Consider the following 26,349-nt stretch of genomic DNA (forward strand, 5'->3'; position numbering starts at 1 on the left):
AGATTGAAAAAGAAAATTGGTTTCTCTTGGTAAAAGCACTATCAAGAATATACAATATGGGAGATAAAAATTGGGTTGTAGTTAGGAACTTGTTGACATGTCCCCTAGACAATTATGCTGAATAGTATGCTGTTAATCGCATTAGTAAAAACCTTAGTTTTTTAATCCCTGTTTTGTTCATGAAATCTTATGTAGTAGTACTTCAATTTCTAATTTAGAATACTATAATTTAAATTGTATATGAATGTAATCTTAAATTGTTTCTCAGTAATAGTTTTCATTAATACCAAGCAAGTTAATAGAAACCAATAAACATATTAATTTGAATGTTTTATACATGCTGTGACAGAAATGACTACCTATCTTGTTCCTAACATTTTCTAAATTTTCATCTAGCTTTTTGCTGACCCTTTTTAATTGTTTGCCATCTGTTTGGTTATAAATCTCATCACCTGATCACATTGTTAGAGGTGGTATCACATATTTGCATTTTATTAATGTTTTAAATGAGTATTATTTGATTTAAATAAAATGGTAAAATAAATCCATGGCATACATATTATTATTTTTAAAGCTAGAAGTAGCTGATTGGATTCAAAAGGATTGATTCACTCATATTTCTTCAGTGAGAAGCTCATCTGTTGGCAAAATGCAGAATTATTTGTGTTGAATGCTTTGTGCTCTCAGATGAATTGCCAGTGACAGTCTGTTAACTGGTTAGTAAAAATTAGGAAATTCACTATATCAGTCTTTCCCTTCTTTGTGAAGTGAAAACATAAGAATATTCCCTTTCTGGATACTTTTTCAAAACAAAAAGCCCTGAAAGCCATGTGACTTTTGTTGCTATCATGATACTGTGGAGTTGGTACTGCTCATGTGATGAGATGAAGGACTGAAGTGTAGGACTGGTTTCAGATAACTCAGGACATTTTTATCAAACAAGTAAAAATAAGCAAAACATAGAGAGGCACTTTCAGTTCTGTTTCTTTTGTTTTTCACTGAGAGGATGGTAGATTTTGACACTAATAACTAGTAAAATAAGTGACATTATTTAAAGAAAGAGTTAGCCGGGCTCAGTGGCTCAGCCTGTAATCCCAGCACTTTGGGAGGCTGAGGTGAGTGGATTGCCTGAGTCCACGGGTTCGATACTCGCCTGGGCTTCTTGGTGAGACCTCATCTCTACAATAATCAAAAATTAGCCAGGCGTGGTAGCGCACCTGTAGTTTCAGCTACTTGAAAGGCTGAGGCGGAAGGATCGCCAGAGCCCAGAAGGTGGAGGCTGCAGTGACTGGGAGTGGCCACTGCACTCCAGTCTGGGTGACAGAGTGAGACTCCAACTCAAAAAAAAAAAAAGTTAACTTAGATTTCTTACAGTCTTACTTGAGGTAAATTGAGGAGCAAAACGAATGGCCACTGAAAGACTGACCACAGGTGGGTGCAATATGTTTTGGTTTTCCTCTTGGATAAACCATTACGCCTGGTCCTCCATTTCTGGTCAATCACCAATGAGTTCATAAGTGTGCTGATGTGAATACCCTTTCTGATGACTACACTTAATGGCATGTAGGAAGTTTCTTAGCAATGAGAATATAACAAATGTGTTCTGTGTGTGCATGTTGACCTGGTTAACTTGCCAGTGGGAAAATCAGGAGACTTAAATGGGCTGGTGTCTGCTGCTGAGTGAAGAGGAAGCAGGAATGACCAAGGCTTGGGAAGGATGAGTTCTCCCCTTACTGAAGCTGCTCTTTCTTAATCTTTTCCACAGAACACATTTTTCATTCATTCAGCTATCACTTTTTTGCTTCTTAATCTCTAGGATTGCCTAAGAAGTTTTTTGGAATTAGCAGAATATTTCTGTTAACGTTGAGAAGCAGTTTCCAACTGTACTATATGTTCAACAATTGGGGATATTTTATATTTTTTCCCTATGCTAGAACAGATTGGAAAGAGGCGATTTTTATCAAAAGATTTTTGCTTTTACTAAGAGTCAATTAAAGAACTACCTTTAAAAAAACAAAACAAAATGAGATTTATAAACCCCATTAATTAACTGCAAAAGCAGATTATCTCCTAAAAGAAAGCTGTAGCATCCAAGGTGATTTAGTCACCACACCTAATTAGAAGGAAAAAAATAAATCACTATTTCTTAGGATCTAAAGTATAATCATGAAAAATTAACCTGTTTAATGAACTGTTGTCATCCTTAAACTTGGAATTTTGGTTAATAATCTAAGGAAGCAGATTTTATTTAAGTAGACTGGGAAAAAGACTTGTAAATTCTAGGCAAATTACAAATTTCTGTCTGTTCTTTCATTTGTCATAATGTAGGTTTAGGCTGAGATCATCTTGCTTGATTTATATTTTGTATTGGTTCTTTCAGGGGTAAAATTTGGTACCTAATTAAACAAATTATAGTTCATTCTTTCATGAGCTGTTAGAATTTGGAAGCGTGCTATAAAAACACCATAGACATTTTCTTATGGAACAGTCACATATGTATATTTTTCTTTTTAGGTTCAAGAATTGACCAAGGAATGGACAAATAAGTGGAATGAAACCCAAAATATTTTGAAAGTAAGAACTGTGGAAAGGTGTTTAGTCTTACTATGCTGGATTAAATAGGTACAACTTTTTTTTCTCCTTTTTAACATGCAATTGTGTACTTCAGGTAAGATCAGTGGAACAAATTAGTGGCTTCTGTGGGATGGGGGTTCTGGTTTGATTTGAAGAGCTGGGAAAGGAGACTGTTAGATGCTACAGCTGTGTGTTTGAACATGTACGGGTTATGTTGCTGTTTAAGATTTTTGCTTTTACTTGTTGGAGTTTTTCTATTGTTGACTGAGCACATATTAGAACACTATTTATTATTCAAGGGTATCCACTTTGCCTTTCTGCTTTTGTTAAAAGTCAATACATTAAATGAAAAAATTTCCCGTGGTAATATTGTAGAATATGCTTGCAAAGCATGGCATGGCTAGATTTCATAAATTTCTAAACTAGTAATTTCCTATGAAAATATTTTTCTGCATGTCTCAAGGACTAGACTGGATGGTCTGCATTTCTGGCAAGACTCACTATGAAAAGATGTCAGTAATAGCCTTCATTTTTCATACTCAGTGTTTTGAAATGCAAGTTTCTTTTTGTTCCCGGTTTGTGGAAAACCTCTGTCATCTGTGGGGGGCCAGCTATACCAGGTTTGAGGTTCAAATTTGAATTTTATGTTTTCATAGGGTCTGGCTGACTTTATGCATGAAATAAGGCACTTCAGAAGCTCTTGAATCCGAGGTTTGTTTTTAAGGTCTGTTGAGGTAAAACTTTCCCAAAGGACTCAAATCTCTGTCTGATATTGGTGGCTAGATGAATGAGGCTTTACTTGAATGTCTTGGCAGAACCCTGACTTGGGTCTCCTTGAAAATGGCACACCCATTTACTGTTTCATGGGGGCAGACTTCTGAAGGTCTGGATTCACCAGGGAGTTCTGTGTCGAACAACTGTTGGTGAGCACGGGATCAGCATTATATTATGTAAAGTTCTCCTTGTACCATTGAGGCAACTTGGCCTGCGCTGGGAGTTAAAATGATTGTTTCTCATGAGGTCAGAAGTTGTGCTTAAGTTGTAGATGGTGGTGAGTCATGATGGGCTTAGAGATATTCTTTCCAGCTACTTCTCACTGCAAGAAGTGAGAGTTTCTGTGTTTAGACTTTTCTTTTCTCTCCTCCTGATTGTAATGATAATGTCCCATTATTTTCAGGTACTTCACAGTATTTCCTTTGTTGAGAGATTTTTGTGCAAGAAACTGAGCAAAGTCTTTACTTGTATCTCACAGTACTCAGATGTGGAATAAGCTTGCCAAAGGCGTGACTTTTTTTGTTTAAGATGCAGCTACTCCAAGGTGATGCCTCAACCCCTGAAGCCCAAGTCATTTGACTTTCTATGCCATGATGTAACTTGCCTCAGGAAATTTTCCAAAGAAGGAAGACTAACGTCTTCTCCATTTAGGGAAAGAAAGAAATCCGTTAGCTATTTGAAAAGTCATTACTACATGGCGTGCCCGTTAGCACAGGAGGCAATGCGGCGAGAAATTGAAAGATTTAAGCTTCATCTCTGCTGCTGCTGTGCATTCTCCTTGTCACTGTAGTAGGGGGTTTATAAAGGTATCCGCACCAGAGTCATGATGGTGAAGCCCTAAATGCTTTCTTATTCTTATGGGTTATTTTGAGCCCTAAAGTAAATCCTCCTTCAATTCCAAACCTATTTTTTATATGTCTAATTATTTTTACTTTTTATGACTTTTCAGGTGAGGAGAAAAAAGTGATAGGCTCTATGTGTTAAATGCTATTTCAAATTTTTCCCTTCCCTCAACCCTGTAAACCCATTTTAGATTGCTCTGAGGGTATTTGTGCTTTAAGTCTGTAGTCATTTTCTGCTCACATTTGATATTTCAAGGGCTGTCTTCAACTCTTATTGGAAGACGTGCCTGAGGGCTAAGGTGAAGAAGAGGGCTGCTCAAATGCTTTTTAAGAAAACATTCTTTAGAAATTGTTATTCCATTAGTTTGAAACTGCATGGTTTTTGTGATTCTCTCCCATATTTCCACTGTCTGTGTGTTCTGTCAGTCAGTTGTTATTCCAGAAATGCTGCATTAAATCTACTGCAACTCAGTGGCAACCGTCTGTGCTGTGTGCTTTTATTTCCCATTTCAGTTCTGAAATTTGAGTTTAGTTTACCCACATGTATTATGGGGAGTTGCTTCAGGAGTATAGGTGAACCCCTTCTCATGCAGAGGTAGGAATGTCAAGTCATTGTGTAGAGTAAAGGTCCCTTGAAGTCATAGTTACCCTTGAAAGTCCTTCACATATCCATCATTTATTTTTCCTAACCCAGTGCAATTGGCTGGGTGTTAGCTGCTCAAGTCTGGTTCATCTGGGCTCAGTCCAGGCTGTAGTTCGGTTTCTAGCATGTTTTATATGTCTCTTGTCTTCTTGGACCAGCTGATAGTCTGGGCCATGCTCTTCTTATAGTGTTGACCAAGGTACAAGCAGACAGGCTTAGTCATGCAAGTACACATCAAGCCTATTCATGTATTGTGTCTGCCAGCATCCCCTTGACCAAATGCAGGCTACTTGACTGAACTGGAAGTCTAGGGGAGAAAGAAGTATGTTTCATCTCAGTGAGGCCTTGTAAAAGTATAAATGAAGAATTCTATTTTGGGACCAGTGGTTTCATCTACACATGCCCATCTGAAAATATAAATCTTCAAATTCTGGGGATTTACTCTTCTACTAAATTTGCACATTTTGTAGAGACAGAACCAGCAAAGCAGTAAATTCCCTGGATTATCTTCATCGTCAGAATGCTGTTGTTAACTTTGCCCATTTGTCAATCATTATCTCCTCCAAGTACTCTGTGTCCAAGGAGAGACGCTTGGAGAGAAGGTTGAGAAAGTTAACACTCCCAGGGCATTGAAAGAGGTATATGAGGGCCACTTTAGTGCTTGTGGGCACAGTAAGAAGAATGTCAAGGAGCTGCTTCGTGACCCCTTTTATTAGAGAATCATTTCACCGGAGACTCATGGGTGTTGTTTGAAGAGAGGACTAGCGAAAAGAGTATAAACCATCTTCTCAGTAATCAGAATTATCTTTGTCATTGATAAGCTGCCTATGCTGTGTGCTTGTGTGTCTTTGTTCAGTTTTGAGACTTGAGATTAGTTCATCAGCATACTTCATAAGGAGTTGCTTCAGCAAAATAGGAGAACTCCTTCTCATGCAGGGGTAGGAGTCTAAAGTCTGTGTGAAGGACAAATGTCTTTTGAAGTCCAAGTTATTCTGGAAAGTTCCCTACATTTCCTTGGAAATCACCAGGTACTAAGTTTCTGTTTGCTCAAAAGCGAGGAGTGACTTTGTTCCCTTGTTTTTGTATCTAGTCTGGGCATCCCTGTTCCAGATGAGTGGCATCCGCTGTCCTGTCGAGGGAGGGTAGAGGGAGAGTGAGGGACCATTGCATGGATTCTGCTCTACAACAGGCACTGACTGTCTTCAGAAGAGCTGATGGCAGCATGGAGGTAGTGACTGGAGCCTCGGGCTTTTATCCTGGGAACTCGAAACTCGGATCTTAGGCCTCAGTTCCCTTTCTGACTCGGGGTCATGACAGTCATCCATAACTGTCACACGCCCTGCTTCCCTGCTTGGAAGTCACAGCAGATGGCAGCCTCTTTCTTATGTTCAAGCTGACAGCATAAGCAATCCCAGCGTTCTGAGTTATTTTGAAAGTGTTTGACAGTAGAGCATGTGCATATATTAAAGAGGCAGGTCTCAGCAGTCAGGTAATGAGAGAAAATTTTATTAGACTCTACAATGTGTTCTGTGTATCCACTCCCTTGCCCCTTAATCTACATTCTGCATATTCGTAATCTTCATTTTTTTCTGAAGTATAAACTCCTTGCCTGGGCTTGTATGGGCTTCCTTTCTCAGCTTCATCTGTTCTATTACAGTTCTCTGTGCCCACCACCTCCATCCCACCTTGCCTGATGACTTGGGTATCCCTCCCAAACCCTGTGCATGGGCTTTGGGTTTCTTGGTGTCTCCTGATCTTTGCCTGTGTTGCTCCATCATTCCGGTTGCTTTCCTCTTTCTGTGTCTCCATCAGAATCCATCTGGAAGCCCTCCTCGATCACTCCTCCTCTCTCTTCTACTTCCCAGTTAGGGGGAATTTGTTTTCCTCTGTGCTTTTGTAGCTTGCAGTTTTGCTTCAGTCTCAGTATTCGTCATCACCTGAGTTAGGTGATACTGGTTTTTCCCTCTTTCTGCCAGCTGTTACGCACAGTAAGACAGGAGCAGGATCTGACCAAGGACTGTCTCATTATCATTCTGCGAGCCAGCTTCTAGAGCTTTGCTTCTCACAGAGCAAACATGCAGTGAAAACGTATGGGTTTAAGTTAGTATTAAGAAAGAAAATAAAAACCTTTGTATTAATCTGCTAGGGCTGCCAAAACGAATTACCGCAGACTGGGTGGCTGGAACAACAGAAATGTATTTGCTCACAGTTATGGAGGTTGGAAGCACAAGATCAAGGTGTTGGCAGTTTTGGCTTCTCCTGAGGCCTCCCTCCCAAGCCTGCAGATGGTCACCTCTTCTGTGTCCTCACATGGCCTTTTCTTTGTGTGCTTGCACTCCTGGTCTTTCTCTGCCAATCCTAATCTTCTCTTCTTATAAGGACACCAGTCAGATTGGATTAGGGCTCATCCTAAAAGCCTCATTTTAATCACTTTAATTAATTAATTGCAACTTAATCAAAGGCTCTGTCTCCAAATACAGTCACATTCTGAGGTATTGGAGGTTAGAGCTTCAACATTCAAATGATGCGGCTACCCAAGGCAGCCCTTAACAACCCTGGACCGTACAAATCTGATCACCTGGTGGGAAGAGTGGCAGGGAATATTGTGCCTGCAGTAGGCCTGCCCTGGTGATGCTCCTCCTTGTGTGTTCCATCTCATTTTTCTTATTCCTACGTGAAAGGTGTGTGTATGACTGTGCATTTTTATTCTTGGGGGAAGATAGCTCAGTCCCACACTTGGATCAGGGAGATCCTGGCATTTCAAAGTGTGGTTCATGCACCAGTGGCATCGGCATCATGGGAGCTGATTAGAAATGCAAGCTCTCAGGTCCTCCTCCAGCCTTCCCGAATGCATTTTAATAAGATCCTGGGTGATGTGTCTGCACCTTCAGGCCTGAGTGCTGAATTATGATACACTGAGGAGAGATAAGGCAGCCTTGGCTTCATTGCCCACATCTGCTCTTCCCCTTCCTCTGCTCTGCCTGGTTTTGTGGGCTGCCCTTTCCTGGGCTCCTGTGAGACTCCAGTGGAAGATTGAAGAGATAAGCCAGACCCTTTCCCCTCTGGCCTCTGGAGGCATCTCCAGCGGCAGGTGCCTCTTTTCCAAGGCCTCGGCTCCCTCAGCAAGGACTGGCATGTGGTAGTTGCAGTCTGCCTGGTGACACTGCCCTGGCCTCCAGAAACACTGCCTCCAACACCCCATCCTCTCTTTGCCCCTCCTGCCTAGGGCGATGCTAATCTTCAGCTCTTGCCAGGCTGTGGGTGGCCTCACTGTGCCCAGTGGCTTTCCAGCTCTTCAACCCAATAACCAGTTACCTATATTCAAGTCCCTTGGATTTAAATACTGAAGTCATTTCTGTTTTATGGGTAGATCTTGTCTGGTACCCAAGTGTGTTCCACATGTGTCTCTGGACTTCACTGCTGGCTCCTCAAACTGTGGTGTGTTAACATTATTCTTCTCTTTTGCTGTCTTTCTCTTCCCTTCTTAGAATGCTGCCCCAGTATGATTTTCATCCTGGCTAATTTTGTCTTAAACTGCAGTGACTCTCCTGGGCCTTGGAAGTTATTGTGATCAATCTGGCTTCTACAAGCCCTGCCACCAGTGAATTCTGAGCCCTTTGTACCTGTTCCCCTTTTGCATAGCCACAGTGTTACACTGCATAATATTTGAAGTGGCTCACACAGTGACTGCTCAGTACCTCTCCCGTGTACCTTCTGACCTGACTTTCCCAAGTCCCCTGTGTCTTATTGCTTATGAATCTTTTCAAGTGCTCCTTTAAGAAGAGGGATCCCTGCATTCTTTCTCCACTCCCACATTCTTATCCCCCATCCCAATCTTTGTGCTGTTTTTTGATTTGTCTGCTTGGCACACATCTTGGTTTCTCGGTTCCAGTATTTTATAAACGGTGCAAGAAAAATGCTCAAGGTATGTCATCTGGCTTCCAGATAACTCCTTGAGCTGTGCACTTCAGGATAACTCACAGCCGGTTTGGAATGCAGCAGCAGACTGGCAGCTCTCTGGCAGATGGTGCAGCAGAAGGGAGCGCAGCCTTGCCAGTGTTTGTCCAGAGGAGGACTACAAGGTGGTGCTTGCTGGTACTTGTGGCCCTGAGAGTAGTCTCTGAGTCCATCCAGGGCTATTCTTCTCATTTTAAAATATTTATTTATTTATTTGAGTTGGAGTCTCACTCTGTCCCTCAGGCTGGAGTGCGGTGGCATGCTCACAGCCACCGCAGCCTCGACCTGCTGGTCTCAGGCGATCTTTCCACCTCAGCCTTCCAAGTAGCTGGAACTACAGGTGTGCGCTGCAACACCCAGCTAATTTTTTGATTTATTGTAGAGACAAGGTCTCACCAAGTTGCCCAGGCTGGTCTTCAACCCCTGGGCTCAGGCAATCCTCTCGCCTCCACTTCCAAAGTGCTGGGATTACAAACGTGAGCCACCATGCCCGACTCTTCTCATTTTTTAATAAGCAGGGACTCTTCCTTGCTGAAGACATATCCTTTGATTGCTCCAGCACTTGACTGGCTTTGGTGTTTTCACTGCCCTACAAAGGATTCCTGCCTGTGACCTGGCAAGAGGGAGCAGGAGGAAGCAGATGCTCCCACGCAGATGCCCAACCTAACAGTCTTTTCCTTGGAATGTGAGCAATTCCTACGAGTATAACTTGGATGGACTTTTTTTTTCTTTTGTTTTGTTTTTCCCCCAGATTTTAATTATGTGAAAGTTTTAGGTATCTTGCACACAGTTAACAATTGGCTATTGTTGAGCTGAATTTGAAGGATGGAGCATGTCTGAGTCCCTGTGCTGATGGGATCCTGATGCAGATGGTTTAAACCTAAATTGTGCTGGTGTCTTGATAGTTCTTCTCTGAGGAATAGAAGAAGCAGGATACTACAAGCCCACGGCAGGGGTTTTTTACTCTTTCAGAATGTTTTGACTAGCACAAATATAGTAAACTGAAATTGGGATCCTCTTCTGGCTTAAGGTTCTCCGAGTTTAAATTTCATGGGGCGGCATACTTTCAACCAACTTATATCTGCTTTATAATAGAATCAATCCGCTGAAATTTTTGTCTCTGAAGATTATGGCAACCTATAAAAGATTTTTTTCCCGGCTGCCTGCAGTTTTCATTTCGTGGAGAAGACGTGTTTGGGGAATGTAATGGGTTTGGAAGCAGCTCTAATAACTGGGCTGTTGCTCAGCAGGCTTGTGGTGGGTCAGGTTTGTGGAACACGTTTCCTGTGGTCTTCTGAATTCCTGCTGCCCAGGGCACTGAATCCTCTGTTTCTGGAAAACTTACAACAAAGCATAGGGGAGACAATCTTTTTGTGACCTTTCTCCTTTAAATGCAGCTGTTTGACCTCTTCTTGCTACAAGAATTGAACCTGGCTAGGCGCATTGGCTCATGCCATGCCTATAATCTCAGCACTTTTGGAGACCAAGGTGGGAGGATTGCTTAGGCCGGGAGTTTGAGACCAGCCTGGGCAATATAGCAAGACTTCTTCTCTACAGAAAAATTAGCCAGGTGTGGTGGCACATGCCTGTAGTCCCAACTTCTCAAGAGGCTGAGGTGGAAAGATTACCTAAGCCTAGGAGGTTGAGGCTGTGGTGATCTGTGATCGTTCCACTATACTTCAGCCTGGGTGTCAGAGTTAGACTCTGACTCAAAAAAAAAAAAAAAGAAAAAAAAAATTGATGGCAGGTTTGGGGTTTTATTTATGAACACCAGTTTTCTCCAGATTTTAGATTAAGGAGGAGACTTGTCTTTCAGCTGTGGGTGACCAGCTTCCTTATCAACAACTCTGTGGGCATTTGATGCTTCAAAATTCTGACCTCAGGCAGCTACCTATACTTTTTATAGTTACTTATTACCATTTTAAAAAATGCAAAGTATTGACTCCAGAGCATCTTTGGCTATATGAAGAATATATTGAATTTCCAAGTGTTCACCAAACAGAGATTGGCTATAATGGGAATTTTGGAAGTCACCGCTCTTTTCCCTTTGGTTTTCATTTGTAAAAACAGACTTAGTTGAACTCAGCACCTACTTATTAGCAAAGACCATGGGTAGCTCATGCCTTTAGGATCTCAGGAACTTTCACATGGGCTGCATTTTTGTAATTTTTACGAACTTTACTTTCAAACTTTTTAGAACTTTTTGGTGAAAGAGAGATAAAAGATGGCAGGCATCCTTCTGACATGCTGACATTCTAATAAAGTGGGATTGCTACTTATGTTGATAAAGAAATTGCTAGCATTACTATGAGCTTGAAAATTTTTCTCTATAATGGAATATCTTTCCCAGCCTGCCCCAGTTTATCCTTCCTTCATCTCCCCCCCGCCGCCCCGCTTATTCCTCCCTAATTAAGCACATGTTTATTGGGAGCATCTTACGTATTTGACACAGTTCTAGGTACCAGGTATACCCAGTGAGCAAGACAAAAAAATTCCTGCCCTCACAGAGATTATATTCTAGTGCTAGAAGACTTTTTCTCACAATCGAACATTCTTCTGTAAACTTTCCATCTTCTCATTTAGTCTTGTCCTCTGATTTCTAACAGAACAAGACTAATCTGATAAAACAGTATTGTGGCATTCTCAGACACTCTGATGTTTGAGTCCAGTGATTACATAAAATAAATAAATAATACTAATTTTTATTATATTAATAAATAATATATTTTATTATATATTAATAAATAAATAATAGCTAATTTTATTTATTAAGTTTACTTAAAAAGATAACTTATGCTAAATGGATTTATATATGCATGTGTGTACAAACACACACACACTCTCTTTCTCTCTCTCTCTCTCACATACTTAAAGCACTTTGAAAAGCCCTTGAAACATAAAAGTATTTATATGTTTGCATTCATTAGAATGTAAACTCTATGAGAGCATGGTTTCTGTCTGTTTTGTTTGCTGCTCAGTAGGTGTAAATGAATGAATGGATGGTTATAAACTGGCCCTGTGTGGCTGTATGCTACCAGAGAATTTGTTGGGAGAAATGAGTTCATAAATGTAATATAAGGTGTTCCTGGAGATGAGAGGGGATGACCTTTGATCTTCCATGTTGTAACTATCCATATTCTTGTCATTCCTTCTGTTAGATTATAAACTCCTTTAAGTCAGGGAACATGTTTTGTTCATCTTTGAATTTCTTCTAAATTCTACTGTCTTGTGCACTAGTTTTTTATAAGTAGGAAGTGTTCTGTGAATAATTGACCTCAACTTGTTCTCCCATTTCTCAGAAGTTTTGGAACAAGTTTGGGGACTTTCGCTGTAGATCAAACTGCTCTGAAACCTAGTGGCTTAAATAGACTGTTACTATTTCCCATGATTTTTATGGGTCAGGCTGGCTCAGTGCATTTCCCTGGCCTTCCCCCATGCACTGGACTTGAAGTTCCAAGATGGCCTTGCTCACATGACTGGTGGCTGGCTCATTGTCAGCTGTGGATGATTTGGCTCCATGTCTCTCATCCTCCAGGGGTTAGATCATTACATGCTGGTCTTGGGGTCTTAAGAACGGCAAGAGAGGATAAGCCTTAGTGTCCAAGCATTTTGCATCTCATTTGCTAGTGTCTCATTGACTGAAATTAGTCATATGGCTGAAACCAGAGTTAGGAGTGAGGTGAACACCCAAGGGCATGAGTACAGGGAGAGCAAAGAGTCTTGCCATTTTTGCAAAAGAAATCTACCACAGGCATCTTTTTTCTCTATTCTCTTAGCCCCTTTGCTCCTGCTGGCCCCAGTGGTTTGCAACTATGTGTGTGCAACTATGGGTTTCTGTCTTCCCATAAAAGAAAGTGTTGAAAGGGGGGAGGATTTGGGACCAGGGGTTGCAATAATGACTTGAGAGAGGATTATGAGAAATCATTTTTCCTTTGCTTTAATTTGCAGGCTAGTGTGGATGACTTTGTGTCTATCTAAAAAAAGTCTTATCAATACCTCCATGTACAAAGCCTTTTATCTTTTTTTTAGGTCATTCACACACACTATCTCACTGGCTCATCCTTGATCTTAAAGCAAGAGAAAAAAGATGTTACTTCACTTTACATAGTATGCATTTGTTAATTTGTCAACCTCTCATTAAAGTTAGATGCTGGCTGTTAATTTCCATCAAACTGTGTGTTCTTCCTTTTTCTGAAGTTCTGCTCTTGCAATTGTTTTTGAGATGAAAGGCAAAGTAATAAACAAGGTTCATTGTTTTCCACAACTGGGACTTGATAATTAACAAGGGAGATGACTGTCAGCCCTATAGCCTTTGGCAGGTTCGGAAGCCCAGCGGAGCTATTTCCAGAGCCAGTTCTGCTGCTGTCACTAGTGCCAACCCTATAAGATTTTCCATGGCCGTTCTTGTCTTGAAGGAACTAATCATAAATAAAGGTATTCCAAGTATATTCTGGTTCTTGCTTTTGAGTAACATTTCTGGAGCAAAAGACTCAGAAATAAATCATATGTGCCCAGTTAAATGTTGGTACCACATGATAAATTATTTTGAACACATAAGAAATGTTCCTTCTGATCTTTTGCCATAAGACATGTGCACTGATGACCTCTGACTGCATATTTATTGCCAGAATCAGGGAGGAAGAGATGGGTCATATGGAAGTGTGCTTTATGTACACCTGTACTCACTGGGAGTTAAATTGTGGGAACTTGGTTTAGTTGGCAAAGATGCTTAAAAAGTGGCCATTTCATGATAAAGATAAGTTTGTTATTCATGTCACCCAGGAACTCGTTTAACTCACCTGTGAGGCTTCCTCAGGGCTGTGAGCTTGGGGAGAAGTGGGTGGTGGTAAAGCAGTTGTGAACCTGGGAGCACAGGGATGGTTTTCTGCCTGCCTAGACCAATGATTGCCTGTGCACAATTTTGGATCCATTGTTTATTCTTTTCCAGACTTTGGTCACAGGTCACTTTTTGAAATTTCTTAGAACCTCACTATAAGATGCCAGCAACCGGCCTGGGCAACATAGCAAGACCCCATCCCACAAAAAAATAAAAAATTAACTGGATCTGGTGGCAGACACCTACAGTCCCAGCCACTTGGGAGGCTAAGGTAAAAAAAAAATCTCCTGAGCCCAAGAGGTCAAGGCTGCAGTGAGCCATGATCTTGCCATTGCACTCCAGACTGGGTGACATAGTGAGACCGACTCAGGAAAAGAAAAGAAAAAAAAAAAAACTATAAAAACAAAACCCTGCAAACCATAAGAGTACTCATCATATAGAGTGAGAAATAAGCACATGTAAAGTGTTGAGAATGGTATCTGGCACATAGTATTGTCAGCATTACAGTAATGTCAGTTATGTTATCCATTTTTTAAAATTAATTTTGTTTTACTCTGAATCCATCCTCTTTGATATAAAACTGGGTTGCCAATAATACTTACCTTCCCAGTTGGGCAGAAAAAAAGAAGAAATTATGTGTATAAAAACATCTTAAAGTATATGGTTTTATACAGACACAGTGTGTTACCTAAAGATATCTTATCAGATAGCATTATGTTTGCTTGACAGACATAATAGAAAATAATAGAAAACGCAATGCCAAACTGGCTTATATGGTACAAGGATTTATTAGTTCCCAGAAGAGTAATGGTAGGATGAGATTTAGGCATGGTTTGATCAGGGCTCTGGCTCACGAGGGTTTTTCTTGGTTCTGCTTCTGGGTGTACTGACTTCATCTGCAGGCTGTCTACCCTCAGATTGGCAAAGGCAGAGCAGCAATTCCAGATTTATATTTGCCCAACACATTTTCCAGAGTCAACAAGTGTGAGTTTCTGAGTCCTCAACAAAATTTTGAGCTTTGCATCAATTGGTATACTTCTGAACCAGTTCCTGGGGCCAGGGAGATACTATGTGCTGATTGGCTTAGGCCCGGTTTATTTAAACCAATTGCTGTGATAAGGGAATGGATTATCCTAATTGTTTGAGATGAATCAGAGCCCACCTTTGGAGCCCTTTGGGCTAAGATCAAGCCCAGTCATTACAGCTACTGTGAGCCGGGGATTGGGGAGCCGGTGAATCTTGGTGACATAATTTACATTTTCTACCATAGACATAGAACCGGGTCACTTGCTGTATTATAAAGTATATTCAAGGTAAACAGGAGATGCACATGCATTAAAGCATTCTTTTATTTCTTAAGAAAATATTTTTGAATGTTTCCTTTATGGCTCAGAAATCCTGTGTTCAGCTGAAAAATTGCATCAAAGGACAGCTGAATATCTGTACTGTGGTGGAAACATTCCATAACAGGAGAAACCTCTGTTTCCTGGCTTTAGAATTGAAAAATGGCATACAGTGAATTCCATGTATTTAAACAGGTTTTCCTTTTCTCGTTTACATTGATTGCACGATGTACAGTGAGCTCCAAATGGGTGTGTTTTCTTCTCCAGCCTTTCAGATGTAGTTTTGAACTTGGCTCAGTTCCACTGGCCCCCTTAGTTTGATGTTTCCCATGCCAGCCTATCTAGCAACAGTGACCCTGAGGAGCAGGTTGAACTTGCCCTCCATCTGAATCACAACAGAGGTTTTAAGAGATTACTTTTCCTTAGCATCTAGGTTGATTTTGCCTTTGCATTATTTAAGGATGACAGCAGTTTATCTTAACTCCAGGCAGCACAGCTCCAAGTCTCTTGGCAGAAATGATGGTTTTAAGGAGTAATAGTACCTGCAACTGATTACACTAATCAGCATAATTAGCAAGTGGGCACCTACTGAAAAACAAAGTATGGGCTTGGGTTGCATGTGGATATCTATTACCAGGATATTCTGTTTCTTGGAAGGAGAAGGGATGGCTATGAATCTCTAACATCTTATCTAGTACTTTATAGTGTGAGCTTTACAAGCTAAAATCAGTCTTCCAGAGCAAGTTGTCTATATCACATGGATGAGAGGCATTAGTTCCAAACAGCTCTGATTTCTCCTTGAAAGACTCTGACAGCATAGACATCACAGAAGATGGTCACTTTCCTCTAGATTTAATATATATTGATGTATTTTATTTAAGCCTTTTTTGTCCTTGCTATTGTGGTAAAACTTATATTGTACTGGCATTCCTAGCAGATTTGACTGAAGTCAAGCAATAGAACTTGCGATAACACTTAAGTTGCTAAATCCAGTTTCTCATCAAAACAACTTAAGTATCAGTCATCTCCATGTAAGAAGACACTGATTTACCATACAGAGTAGTTTCTTCTCAGATTCAGTTGAAGATCTTAAAAAACAGTTTTCTCAACCTCACTGCAGTCTCGTGGAATGGGAGTGATTAGAGGTGGTATGCTGAAATCTGTATTTTTAAGCAAGTGCCCTGAGCCTCACAAGAGCTGGGCAACATAGCTCTAAAGCACATGAAATGCCAGCCTTTACAGCACATCTCTGTGTTTATTGCTTGCTCTTGGGTTCATAGAATAAAATAATGCAGGTAACTTCTTGTGAGTTTTTGCAGTCCTCAAATTGTACACTCTTGCAGACATTTGGAAACATTGGGTAATGCTCTTTGTAAAGAAATTTTAGCTGAATAAATTTATTTATTTATTTTTGTTAAATGCAGTTATTTGTTCACAGGAACTTAAAAAAATGAAGTTTGTTTTTTAATTGAGGTTTAACACTTACAGTGTACAGATATGGTGTGTACAGCTCATGCGTTTTTACATCTGTGTAAATTAAACCCATGTAAACCATACCCATATTAAGATAAAGGACATCTGCTTCCCGGAGGTTTCCTTCTGTTCCTTCTTAGTCAGTTACTTCCTGTCCCCTCTCCTGGAGATAACTGCTGTTGTGACATCAGCTACATAGGTGAGTTTTGCCTGTTGCTGAGCTTCATATAGATGGAATCATGCCCTATATTCCATTTTTGCATTTGGCTTCTTTCTGTAGCATGTTAACTGTAAGGTTCATCTGTGCTATGTTTAGCAATCACTTCTGTATTGTGAGACTCTTTTTATCTGTTCTCCTGTTGGTAAACTTCATTTGGGTTTTCATCTCTAGTCTTTTGGTTGTTGTGAGTAGTGTTTCTGTGAACATTCTGGAACCGGCTTTGTTGGGTGAATGCATTCACAGGGTTTTCCTCCTGGTGAGAGTTTAGCCCCTCCCTACTTTTCTCTTGCATTTGTCTGCCCAATCTTTATGCCTGGTTCACCACCTCCCCCCATACACCCATTCCCACCCTGCTGACTCTCAGAGTGAGCTGGGCTAGGGCACTAACCCTAACCCTAACCCCAGTGGTTCTGATCCATACTTTGTAGGAACAAAACCCCCCATCCACAGGCAGCAGCTATTGCCTTCAGTCTTTGCTGGTTCCTCATATGATTTTCTTTTAATCTGGATCTGGTCCGGTTGGGTGATTATCACAAATCACTTCTAAGTTCTGTTGATTTTTAGAATGGCAATTTCAAAGATTTTCAGTGCATTTTCTATACTTTTTGTGGGTTGTCTTTCTCCTGTAAGTCCTCCTTTTTCACAGCTAGATAATTCAATGTGTGTCCTATAGAGCTGTTTTGGTATATCTGTTTTTTCTTTGCTAGACTTTGAGGTCCTGAAGGTAGAGATATGTTTTTGCCCCCCCAAACTGCCTCACATCCAACAATTAATAATGAGAATATTAATTAGAATAATAGTAGTAGATAACATTTACTGGAATCTTACTATATGCCAGGCATTGTTCCAAGTTGGCACTGTCTAATAGAAATGTAATACAAGTCCCCTATGCTATTTCAAATTTTCTAGTAGCCACATTAAAAAACGAAAAAGATATAGTGGAAATTGATTTTAATAATATATATGACTTAACTATTATATTAAAATATTATTATTTTGGCATATATTCAATATAAAAATTATTAATGAAGTATTACAATTTTTTTGTAATCAGTGTGACAACTGGTATGAATTTTATATTTAGAGTACTTCTCAATTCAGATGCTGAATTTGCTTCAGGTACACTTGATGTGTATTTCTATTCTATAAAATGTATTTGACAAGTAGACTCCTATACTAAGTATGTTATAAACATTTTAAAAAGTTTTCCATAACTTAATTATCAGTTATAAATTTTAAAACAGTAAATTAAGTAAAATTAAAAATTCAGTTTTCCCATTGTTGATAACTTTATTTCAGGGGTTCAATAACATCATGGACATAGTGTCATTTTAATTGTTATATGTATTTATTTGCTTACTCCATTCAGCAGCCTTATGAAGGTAGTGTTCTTACTGTTTTCATTTTATAGGTAAGGAAACTGGGGCCCACCAGGCACACATCTACAGTTAAGGAAGGAAGAGGTGAGGTCAGCAGTTGACTCTGTCTTGAGGTCTGGGCTTGTGACCTGCACTGTGGTGCCCGCTTCTTATTGTTTGAAACTGACCTCACTTTAATTGTCATATGACTTCTGCTTTATTCACATTCAAATGCATTGACTTTGTTGTTCTCTGACCCTTATCATTTTGCTTTTTGTCCTGTAAAGATTGGCGGGAAAAAAGTGGTCTTAAAAAGTGACCCTTTACTTGTAGTGAATTTGGCTGCTTATTAGTATTTTTTAAAACCAAAATAGATGATGGCTTTTGCTTAAGCCCCATCTGCTCTGTTATCTCTGTAAATGTCAAGACAAGATTTGCTTTCTGTGAAATAATAGCTCAGATTTCCTTTGTGCTTTCTTTAATCATGACTGTGATTTAATTCCTCCAGGGTTGGGCTTCGTTGTCTCTTTTGCCTTGGTTCATTTCTAGTCTTTTTCTTAAGCAAAAAGTTGTGGTTATTTCACTGAGCATCATTTTCTTTTTCTTGTGTTGTTAGCATTTGCTCTTATATTAATGATTTCTCTGGGTGTCTTTCAGAATATTCAGAATATCTAGCTAGCCATATGTTCTTGTCTGCCTTCATAGGTATATTTTACTTCATAGGAGACTTGCTTTCGTGTAATTGTTCTATTGCCCTTTACTGCAGTGATGGTTATTTATAAAAGACGGAATCTAACATGTGCTCTTTGGCAAGTAAAAATGACTCAGATGTGCACAGTATTATTTGCTGCCTGTGAAGCCGAGAAATGGAGAGGTACAGTGATAGTTCTGCCATATTTCATCTGCAGCGTGCTGTGTTCCCAAACATCCTGAGATTGCTTTCTCTTCCTCTCCTCAAGGGTCCCCTTCTCCTCTCCATGGATGTTCTGTGACTGCGTCATCTTTTCACTGCTTATCTAATTTGGATGAAATGGACAAAAGCCTTGTCCTTTCTTTAGTTCCTTTTTTTTTTTTGAGTTGGAGTCTCACTCTGTCACCCAGACTGGAGTGCAGTGGCCACTCCCGGCCACCGCAGCCTCGACCTGCCGGGCTCTGGCGATCCTTCTGCCTCAGCCTTCCGAGTAGCCGGAATTACAGGCGCACGCTACCACGCCCGGCTGATTTTTGATTTATTGTAGAGATGAGGTCTCACCAAGTTGCCCAGGTGGGTCTCGAACCTGCGAGCTCAGGCAATCCACTCACCTCAGCCTCCCAAGGCGTGGGATTACAGGCTGAGTCACTGAGCCCAGCATTTCTTGAGTTCTTACACATTTTCATGAGCTAAGCACACTCATATATCCAGGAACCAGGTGAAGAAAAACATCGTTAGCTCCTCAATATTCCTGCCATTCCCCCTTCTGGCACTCATTCTCCCTCCAGGGGAGCCAGTCTAGCCTGAAGTCTAATAGCTTCATACACATAGAACACATAGAATATAGTCACATGTCTCTTAGAGGACAGGGGTACATTCCTGAGAATTGCATCACTAGACAATTTCATCATTGTGTGAATGTCAGAGAGTGTAGATGAAATAATCTATGGCGCATCTAGACTATATAGTGTAGCCTATTGCTTCTAGGCTGCAAACCTGCACAGCGTATTACTGTGCTGAATACACAGGCAATTGTAACACAATGGTAAGTATTTTTGTATCTAAATGTAGAAAAGATACAGTAAAAATACAGCATTATCTTATGGGATCATTGATGTGTATGCAGTTGGTTGTTGACAGAAACATTGTTCTGTGGTACATGATGTGTAATTTCTTAGTTTGACTGCCATTGTATATTCATTTTTATGTTTGTGAGATTAACCTATGTCTTTGCACATATTAATAGATGTATTATATGGCATAGCTATGTCACAATTTATTTATTCATTCTACTCTTTGACTTTGAGTAGTTTCTTGTTTTTAATCTGTGAAAAATAGTGCTGCCATGAATTTTCTTATGTCTATTTTTTGGTGAGTGTATGCACGTTTTTCTGTCCAGTGTATACTTGGAAGGAGAATTGCTGGGCCATAGAGCAGGTGTACAGTAGTCCTTCCTTATCCTTGGGAGATACATTTTAAGACTCCTAGTTGATGCCTGAAACCACAGATAGTACTGAACTCTATACATACTATGTTTTTTCTATACATATGAGGTAAGACCCCTCAAAAAATCAAATTTATTTATAAAAAATTGTGTATTTATTCTTATTGGTTTAAACTTCAGTCACCTTCAAAGTACTCTCTGTTTGATGCAGTACACCTGTTGAAACACTTTTTCCACTGCTCAGGATAGCTTTTGAACGCATAGATTTTGATACCTTTTAGTGCTTCTGCTGTTTTTTTTTTTTTTTTTTTCACCTCTTCCACATTGGTAAAATGTTTCCCTTGAGGACTTTTTTAAAATCTGGGGGAAACAAAAAGTCAGGGCAAGATTGGGTGAATAGGGAGGGCAGGGCATGGGGGTTATGCCATTTTTGGTCAAAAACTGCTGAACACTCAGTGTGGTGTGGGTAGATGCACTCATAAATCATGCATAATGAAATGGGCAAACATGTTGAAAAAAATCTCCAAACAAAAATTCACTGAAACCAAACGCAGCCTCTCACAACAATGCTAGCTGCTACACTGATGCTAATGGGTTCCTAAAATACTTACCTGGAGAGGAAACCTGTATACTACAAGGAGCCTGCCCTCCAAATAATAATTTCATTTTTGGGGTCCCCTCCTTTGTATATATCTTTAATAAAGTTTAATTTATTAATTGGGCATCATTAGAGATGAACAAAAGTAACTACTAATAAAAAAGAACAATGATAACATGTCAACATCACTACTCTTGTGCTTCGGGTCATTATTAAAGTTAATGTTGAGCACAAACACTGCTATCAGGTGATGGTGGATCTGATAACTACCTACTGATGGGTAGGAGCGTGTGCAGCATGGATACGGCATACAAAGGAATGGTTCATGCTTGAGTGAGAAGGTGAGAGATTTCATTGTGCTATTCAGAATGGTGTACAATTTAACGCTTTTGAATTGTTTCTTGCTGGAATTTTTTATTTAGTATTTTCGAACCACAGTTAACTGCCATCTTGGAAAGTGAAACCTCAGATAAGGAGCCTACTGTGTGTTCAGCTTTAGCAGATATTGAAAATAGTATTCCCAAGTGGTTGTACCATTTATACTGCCACCTACAGTGCGGCCCAATTGCTCTACATCCTCACCAACATTTGCTGTTTTTGTCTTTTTTGTTTTAGCCATTCTAGTGGATGTCTGGTTGTATCACATTGTGTTATGTTTCACAGTTCCTGCTGATTTGGAAAAACACTCTCCACTATTTTTAATTAGCATCATTTTCAAATGACTTGCTTCCAGACCTTGTCATCAAGTAAGTTGTCCCAGCGTTTAACATCCTCAGCCACTGGGCACTCCTCTGGCTTACCCCTGCTCATTCCACTTTGGTTATGCATAAACTTGCTACCTTAGTCATCTTGGAGAGCTATCACTCACACAGTTACCAGCTCATCACAGATGCCTAGCGGAACCCTCTGAGGGAGCGGGGAATACCCATGCAGTGATCTGGAGCCAACCCAACTGTAGTGGGTCAACTGGTCACCTTATTTCCTTTCTTTCTTCCTTAATGAGTTTCACTACTCATCCTGGTCTCTCCCACCCCCAGATCCCTACCTGTCTTCTTATTTTAGCTGTTGCTTCCAAGCCACAACTGTTTCTTTCTAACCAGGTCAAAGTTCTTTCTACACAGTGAGAGAGGAATAACCATAATTGTAGTAGAAAACTCCAGGCATAGTTTGAATTACTTAGAATCCTTTCTTTCTTCATCTTAGAAAACCTCTTTGACAAGTCTTCCTTCCCTGTCACCTAAACCAAGACCTAACTTTTTACTCTGTTGGCAAAGCCTCACCTATCCAGAGTGTTCATGAATATCCTGTTTAGCAATAAAGCCCATGTAAATGACATGATTTAAAATATTTATTAAAAGACTTTAGACAATACTTACTGGTTTAGAAAGTGCAGGGTTATAGCGGATGCGATTTAATGCGTTTTTGATCCAGGTCAGGAGTCATCATCTAAACAACTTAAAGAGATCTTTATGTATTCCACAGAAATTTCAATACAAACCTTGTTTGTTGCTTGAGTCTTTGTATGTAAGCATGGTTACTGTTTTTCTCAAAGTCCTGTGGTGATATGTGAGTTTTAAATAATTAGAAAGATGTTTAAAGAGATCTTAGGGATTCTCTTGTTCATAGAACATAGAACGTTAGAACAAGGAACCCAAGAAAGAATCTAGGCTAAACTCTTCTCTTGACCTCCCACCATGAGTAATTAAATGACTTGGTCTCAAATTTCTAAAAGTAGACCCAAGGCTAGATCCTGTCTAATCACTTCTTAGCCAGTGCTCTTTAATTATACCTTATATAACTTTAAAAATAGTATTCAAATTTAACTTTAAAAATGGTATCCAAATTTGGTTCTGAGATTATTCAGCATAATGGTCCTTCACTTTGATGAAGAGAATATGGCTAGACTCCATCTTTTAGAATCTAATTTTAAGATGTAAAATTTGGAGGCAAGATTTAGCCTATGGTATACCTAAATCAGAAACCATTCTACAATGGGCTAATTTGCATTTAAATTATTCTCTTCAGAGATTTTGAAAGTTGATTATGAATAAAGGGCTTGTATTTATTATTATATTAAGCCAGCATGATTTCTGTTAAATTTAATAGGAAATCTTTTAATGTCTGCAGAATTTCCTAACATCCTAGTCTGCATTAGTAAGTTAAGATGTATTTGCGTTTAAAACAAACAAAGACACTGGGGAACAAAATGACTTCTTCACCTTAACTAAACAGTGGGTTATTCTTATGAGATACTTTAAATTTAGGAGTCAGAGACAATTGGCAGTCCTCACGATGGGGAAAGCTGTTTACCATAAGCATTATGTATATTTCTGTTGTATAATATGCATTTAATGTGATAATAATTGGAATAAATGTCGTGCCACAGACTGTGTTTTAGTTTCTTAGCACTAGATGTCACTGAAGGCAGGAAAAACAAGCTCTATTTCTGATTGCAGGGTCCTTGGTAGTAGAGTGTCTGAAAGGGCAGGACAGATATCATTAAGTCGAATTGGGCCTGGTCAGCAGTGATTTCTGGATGCCGAATCTGTGTGAGAGAGAAATCATGAAGAATTTAGTATGTTATTCAGATGGAATGTCTTCTTGTAGCCACTTTGAGAATTACTGCAAAAGGATGTTAATGCATCTTCACATTTCTAGAGGTTTTTAAAAAATTCTTTTACAATAGTTTTTCTAGAGTTGCTTCAAGAGCAGAGTACCTGGGTTACACCTTACTGCTAATAGATTTTTCTTAATTTGGGTCTTAGTCATGTTGATTAGCTTGCCACTAGAAAGCTTTTTTTTGGTCATTTACTTAAATTTGCCAATTAAAAGACTTTTCTTCTCATGCCATTTTTTAAAACTCATTTCCTCATCTTTAACTTTAGAAATTCCTTCTTCTTTTTTTTTTTTTTTTTTTTTTAAGGAACCAGGATTTATTGAGAGGACAGAAAAACTCCCAGAGCTAGAGGGGACCCAGACCCAAGGGGGTTGCCCTAACTTTAGAAATACTTAAGAGAATTAAAATGTGCAATTCCTTGTCGTCGCTTTCTGTTGTTATTCATTGTGCATTTGATAATGTCCTTCCTGCAAAGTAACCTCAGCTCTTGGTATCACGGATGCGCATTTTCTTCCTGGGTTTCTAGCTGGTCTGTGGAACCAAGAATCTTCACAGATACTTAGAATTTTCTACTAGCTCTTCCCTTGTTTGCATAGAAATAGGAAGAGGAAAGTACTGCCACAGTTAGTGACTGGGAAGTTACAGAGAATGTCAGTTAAGGACATGAACTCTGGCACCCAGCTGTATGGAATCCAGTCCTAGCTTGGCCAGGTGCTAGCTGTATAACCATGGGTGACTTATTTAACCTTTCTGCTTCAGTTTCCTGGTCTGTGCTGTGGGGATAATAGTGCCCATCTTACTGGGCTGTTATAAGAATAAAGTGAGCTGTTTGTGAAAGCCTTGAAGGCAGTGCCTGGCATACAGTACTCTTATATAAGGACTGGTTAAGAAGTAACAGGCACTCAATGGGCATTTCTACAAATGCTAAATTCTCTAAAGAATATTCAGTGAGGAAGAGGAAAATCTTGAAACTTCAGTGTCATATTTTTATTTTACAGAAAAACTGAATACAAACTATGATGGCCACTACTGCCTCTTCATTTATTCATTAAACTTTACTGAGCCTTTACTTGGAGGGTATTGTGTGAACATAAGTAAGGCACTCTTCCTCTGGTGGAGAAACCAAACTTGTAAACAGATAATGAAATTCATTACAATGATGAGTTAACTGGGTCAGAGAGGCATTTGACTGCAGGTAGCAGCAACCTGAAAAAAGGTGCCTTAAGTCTGTTAAGGGTTGACTCTTTTTTTCCCTCTCTGAGTACTACGGACCTCCACCGGCTGCTGGTATGCCAGTCTTAGTGGTGCATGGTTGTCAGAGTTGAGGTTTGTGTAATTTTCTTGGTCTTTCTTTCATTGTTTTGAGAAGTTTTTGCAAACATGTCATCACATCTGAGACCTGTCAGGAGGAATGGGGAAGGGCAAAGGAGTGTATGTTAGCCGAATTTACTCTCTTTTAAGCCCAGTTCAACAACTTTGGTTTATATTTCATTGCAGAGCTTGCCTCATGGCCCCTTCTCATTGAAAGGAAGGCTAGGGTTTTTTCAGCTGGGTACGTTGCCATCCCTAACAAAACTGGGTTTCTATTCATAGGAAGGAAGAAACAGCAGAAAGTGGTCCTGGGTATAACCACTTGCCATGTGCCACCTGCTGGTTTAGCAGTTTCCATGTGGTAGTTCATTGGAATCTCATAAAACAATCCTGTGATGTGCTTATTCATTATTCTATGATAGGAAATGGAGACTGGAGTAAGAGACTTTTAACACAGTGGCAAAGTGGCAGGACCCACTAAAAGTCAGTGTTAGTGGAGTCTCCAAAGAGAGCTTGGTCAACAGGTTAACTGTTTTGGAAGATGGTCATGAGGATGTTCAAACAAAGTTGCCCTTGAAGGCAGCCATAGAACGATGTTGATGTTGCAAGTCCTGGGTTGGATAGGAAAGACTTTCTGATGATTTGAGCTCAGAATAATTTACTACCCTGAAGAATTGGACTTTTGGGGAAACTGAGTGAGCATGGCATGGGGGGATGGGAGGATGGAGGAGCCAAGGCTCAAGGAAGAGCATGGATTAGATCATGGTGGACCTTAATTTCCTCATTAAAGCCCTTACTGCTTCATTATTGCTTCAGCAAAATACTTAGAGCTAATTTAAATTCTGGACATTTATTCTGAAGACATTTTTCCAGTTTAGTTCATTATCTGAGCCATCAGCATTTCTTTTGAAGTATCTAAGTAGTGTATTGAAATTTCTTAGTCGTTTCTCTCATTTCACATTGAATTAATGACAGAGAATGAATTCAAAATGGAAGAGTCTTAGAACAGATCTTATCCAACCTTGTCATGTCATAGTGGGAGAATCTGAGGTCTGTACACACTGTGCTCCTTGCTGAGCCATCTTTGGGATTCCATAGGGAGTTAGTGTTCAAGTGGTTTTCCGTTTCCCAGCCCAGTGTCCTTCTGCCATACTATTTTCCATAGTGTGCTTTCTAGTCCCAGTGCTCTTTCACAGGATACTGAGATTCATTTAGTAACTTCCATTTATATGTTTCATGTGTATTCTCCCCCAGATTCTAGTTCCAGTCCCTAGTTTAGTGCTTGTCACACAGCAGACACTTGGGAATGTTTGTTGAGGGACTATTCCAGGATTAATATGGTTCCTTAACCGGGCGTGGTAGCGCATGTCTATAATCCCAGTACTTTGGGAGGTGGAGGTGAGAGGATTGCCTAAGTCCAGGGGTTTGGTACCAGCCTGGGCAACTTGGTGAGACCTTGTCTCTACAATAAATTAAAAAAAAATTAATTGGGCGTGGTGGCGCACACCTGTAGTTCCAGCTACTTGGAAGGCTGAGGCAGAAGGATCGCCTGAGCACAGCAGGTCGAGGCTGCCCAGCAGGTCAAGGCTGCAGTGGCAGTGAGTGTGCCACTGCACTGCACTCCAGCGTGGGTGACAGAGTGAGCTCTGACTAAAAAAAAAAAAAAA

General features: G+C 39.9%; 1 protein-coding gene across 3 annotated transcripts in view; it reads left to right on the forward strand.

The window, feature by feature from the left end:
• The window catches only part of KIF16B (kinesin family member 16B), a 292,796-nt gene that overhangs the window by 62,748 nt on the left and 203,699 nt on the right, over window positions 1–26,349 (forward strand). For all 3 annotated transcript variants that reach the window (XM_008055925.1, XM_008055926.1, XM_021711308.1), the window contains exon 12: window positions 2,515–2,574. In XM_008055925.1, coding sequence (XP_008054116.1) covers window positions 2,515–2,574 — 60 coding nt within the window. The remainder of the gene's footprint in view (window positions 1–2,514; window positions 2,575–26,349) is intronic.

This window comes from Carlito syrichta, unplaced genomic scaffold (genome assembly GCF_000164805.1).
Source record: "Carlito syrichta isolate Samal-C Ts95f unplaced genomic scaffold, Tarsius_syrichta-2.0.1 Scaffold302032, whole genome shotgun sequence".
Classification (NCBI taxonomy): domain Eukaryota; kingdom Metazoa; phylum Chordata; class Mammalia; order Primates; family Tarsiidae; genus Carlito; species Carlito syrichta.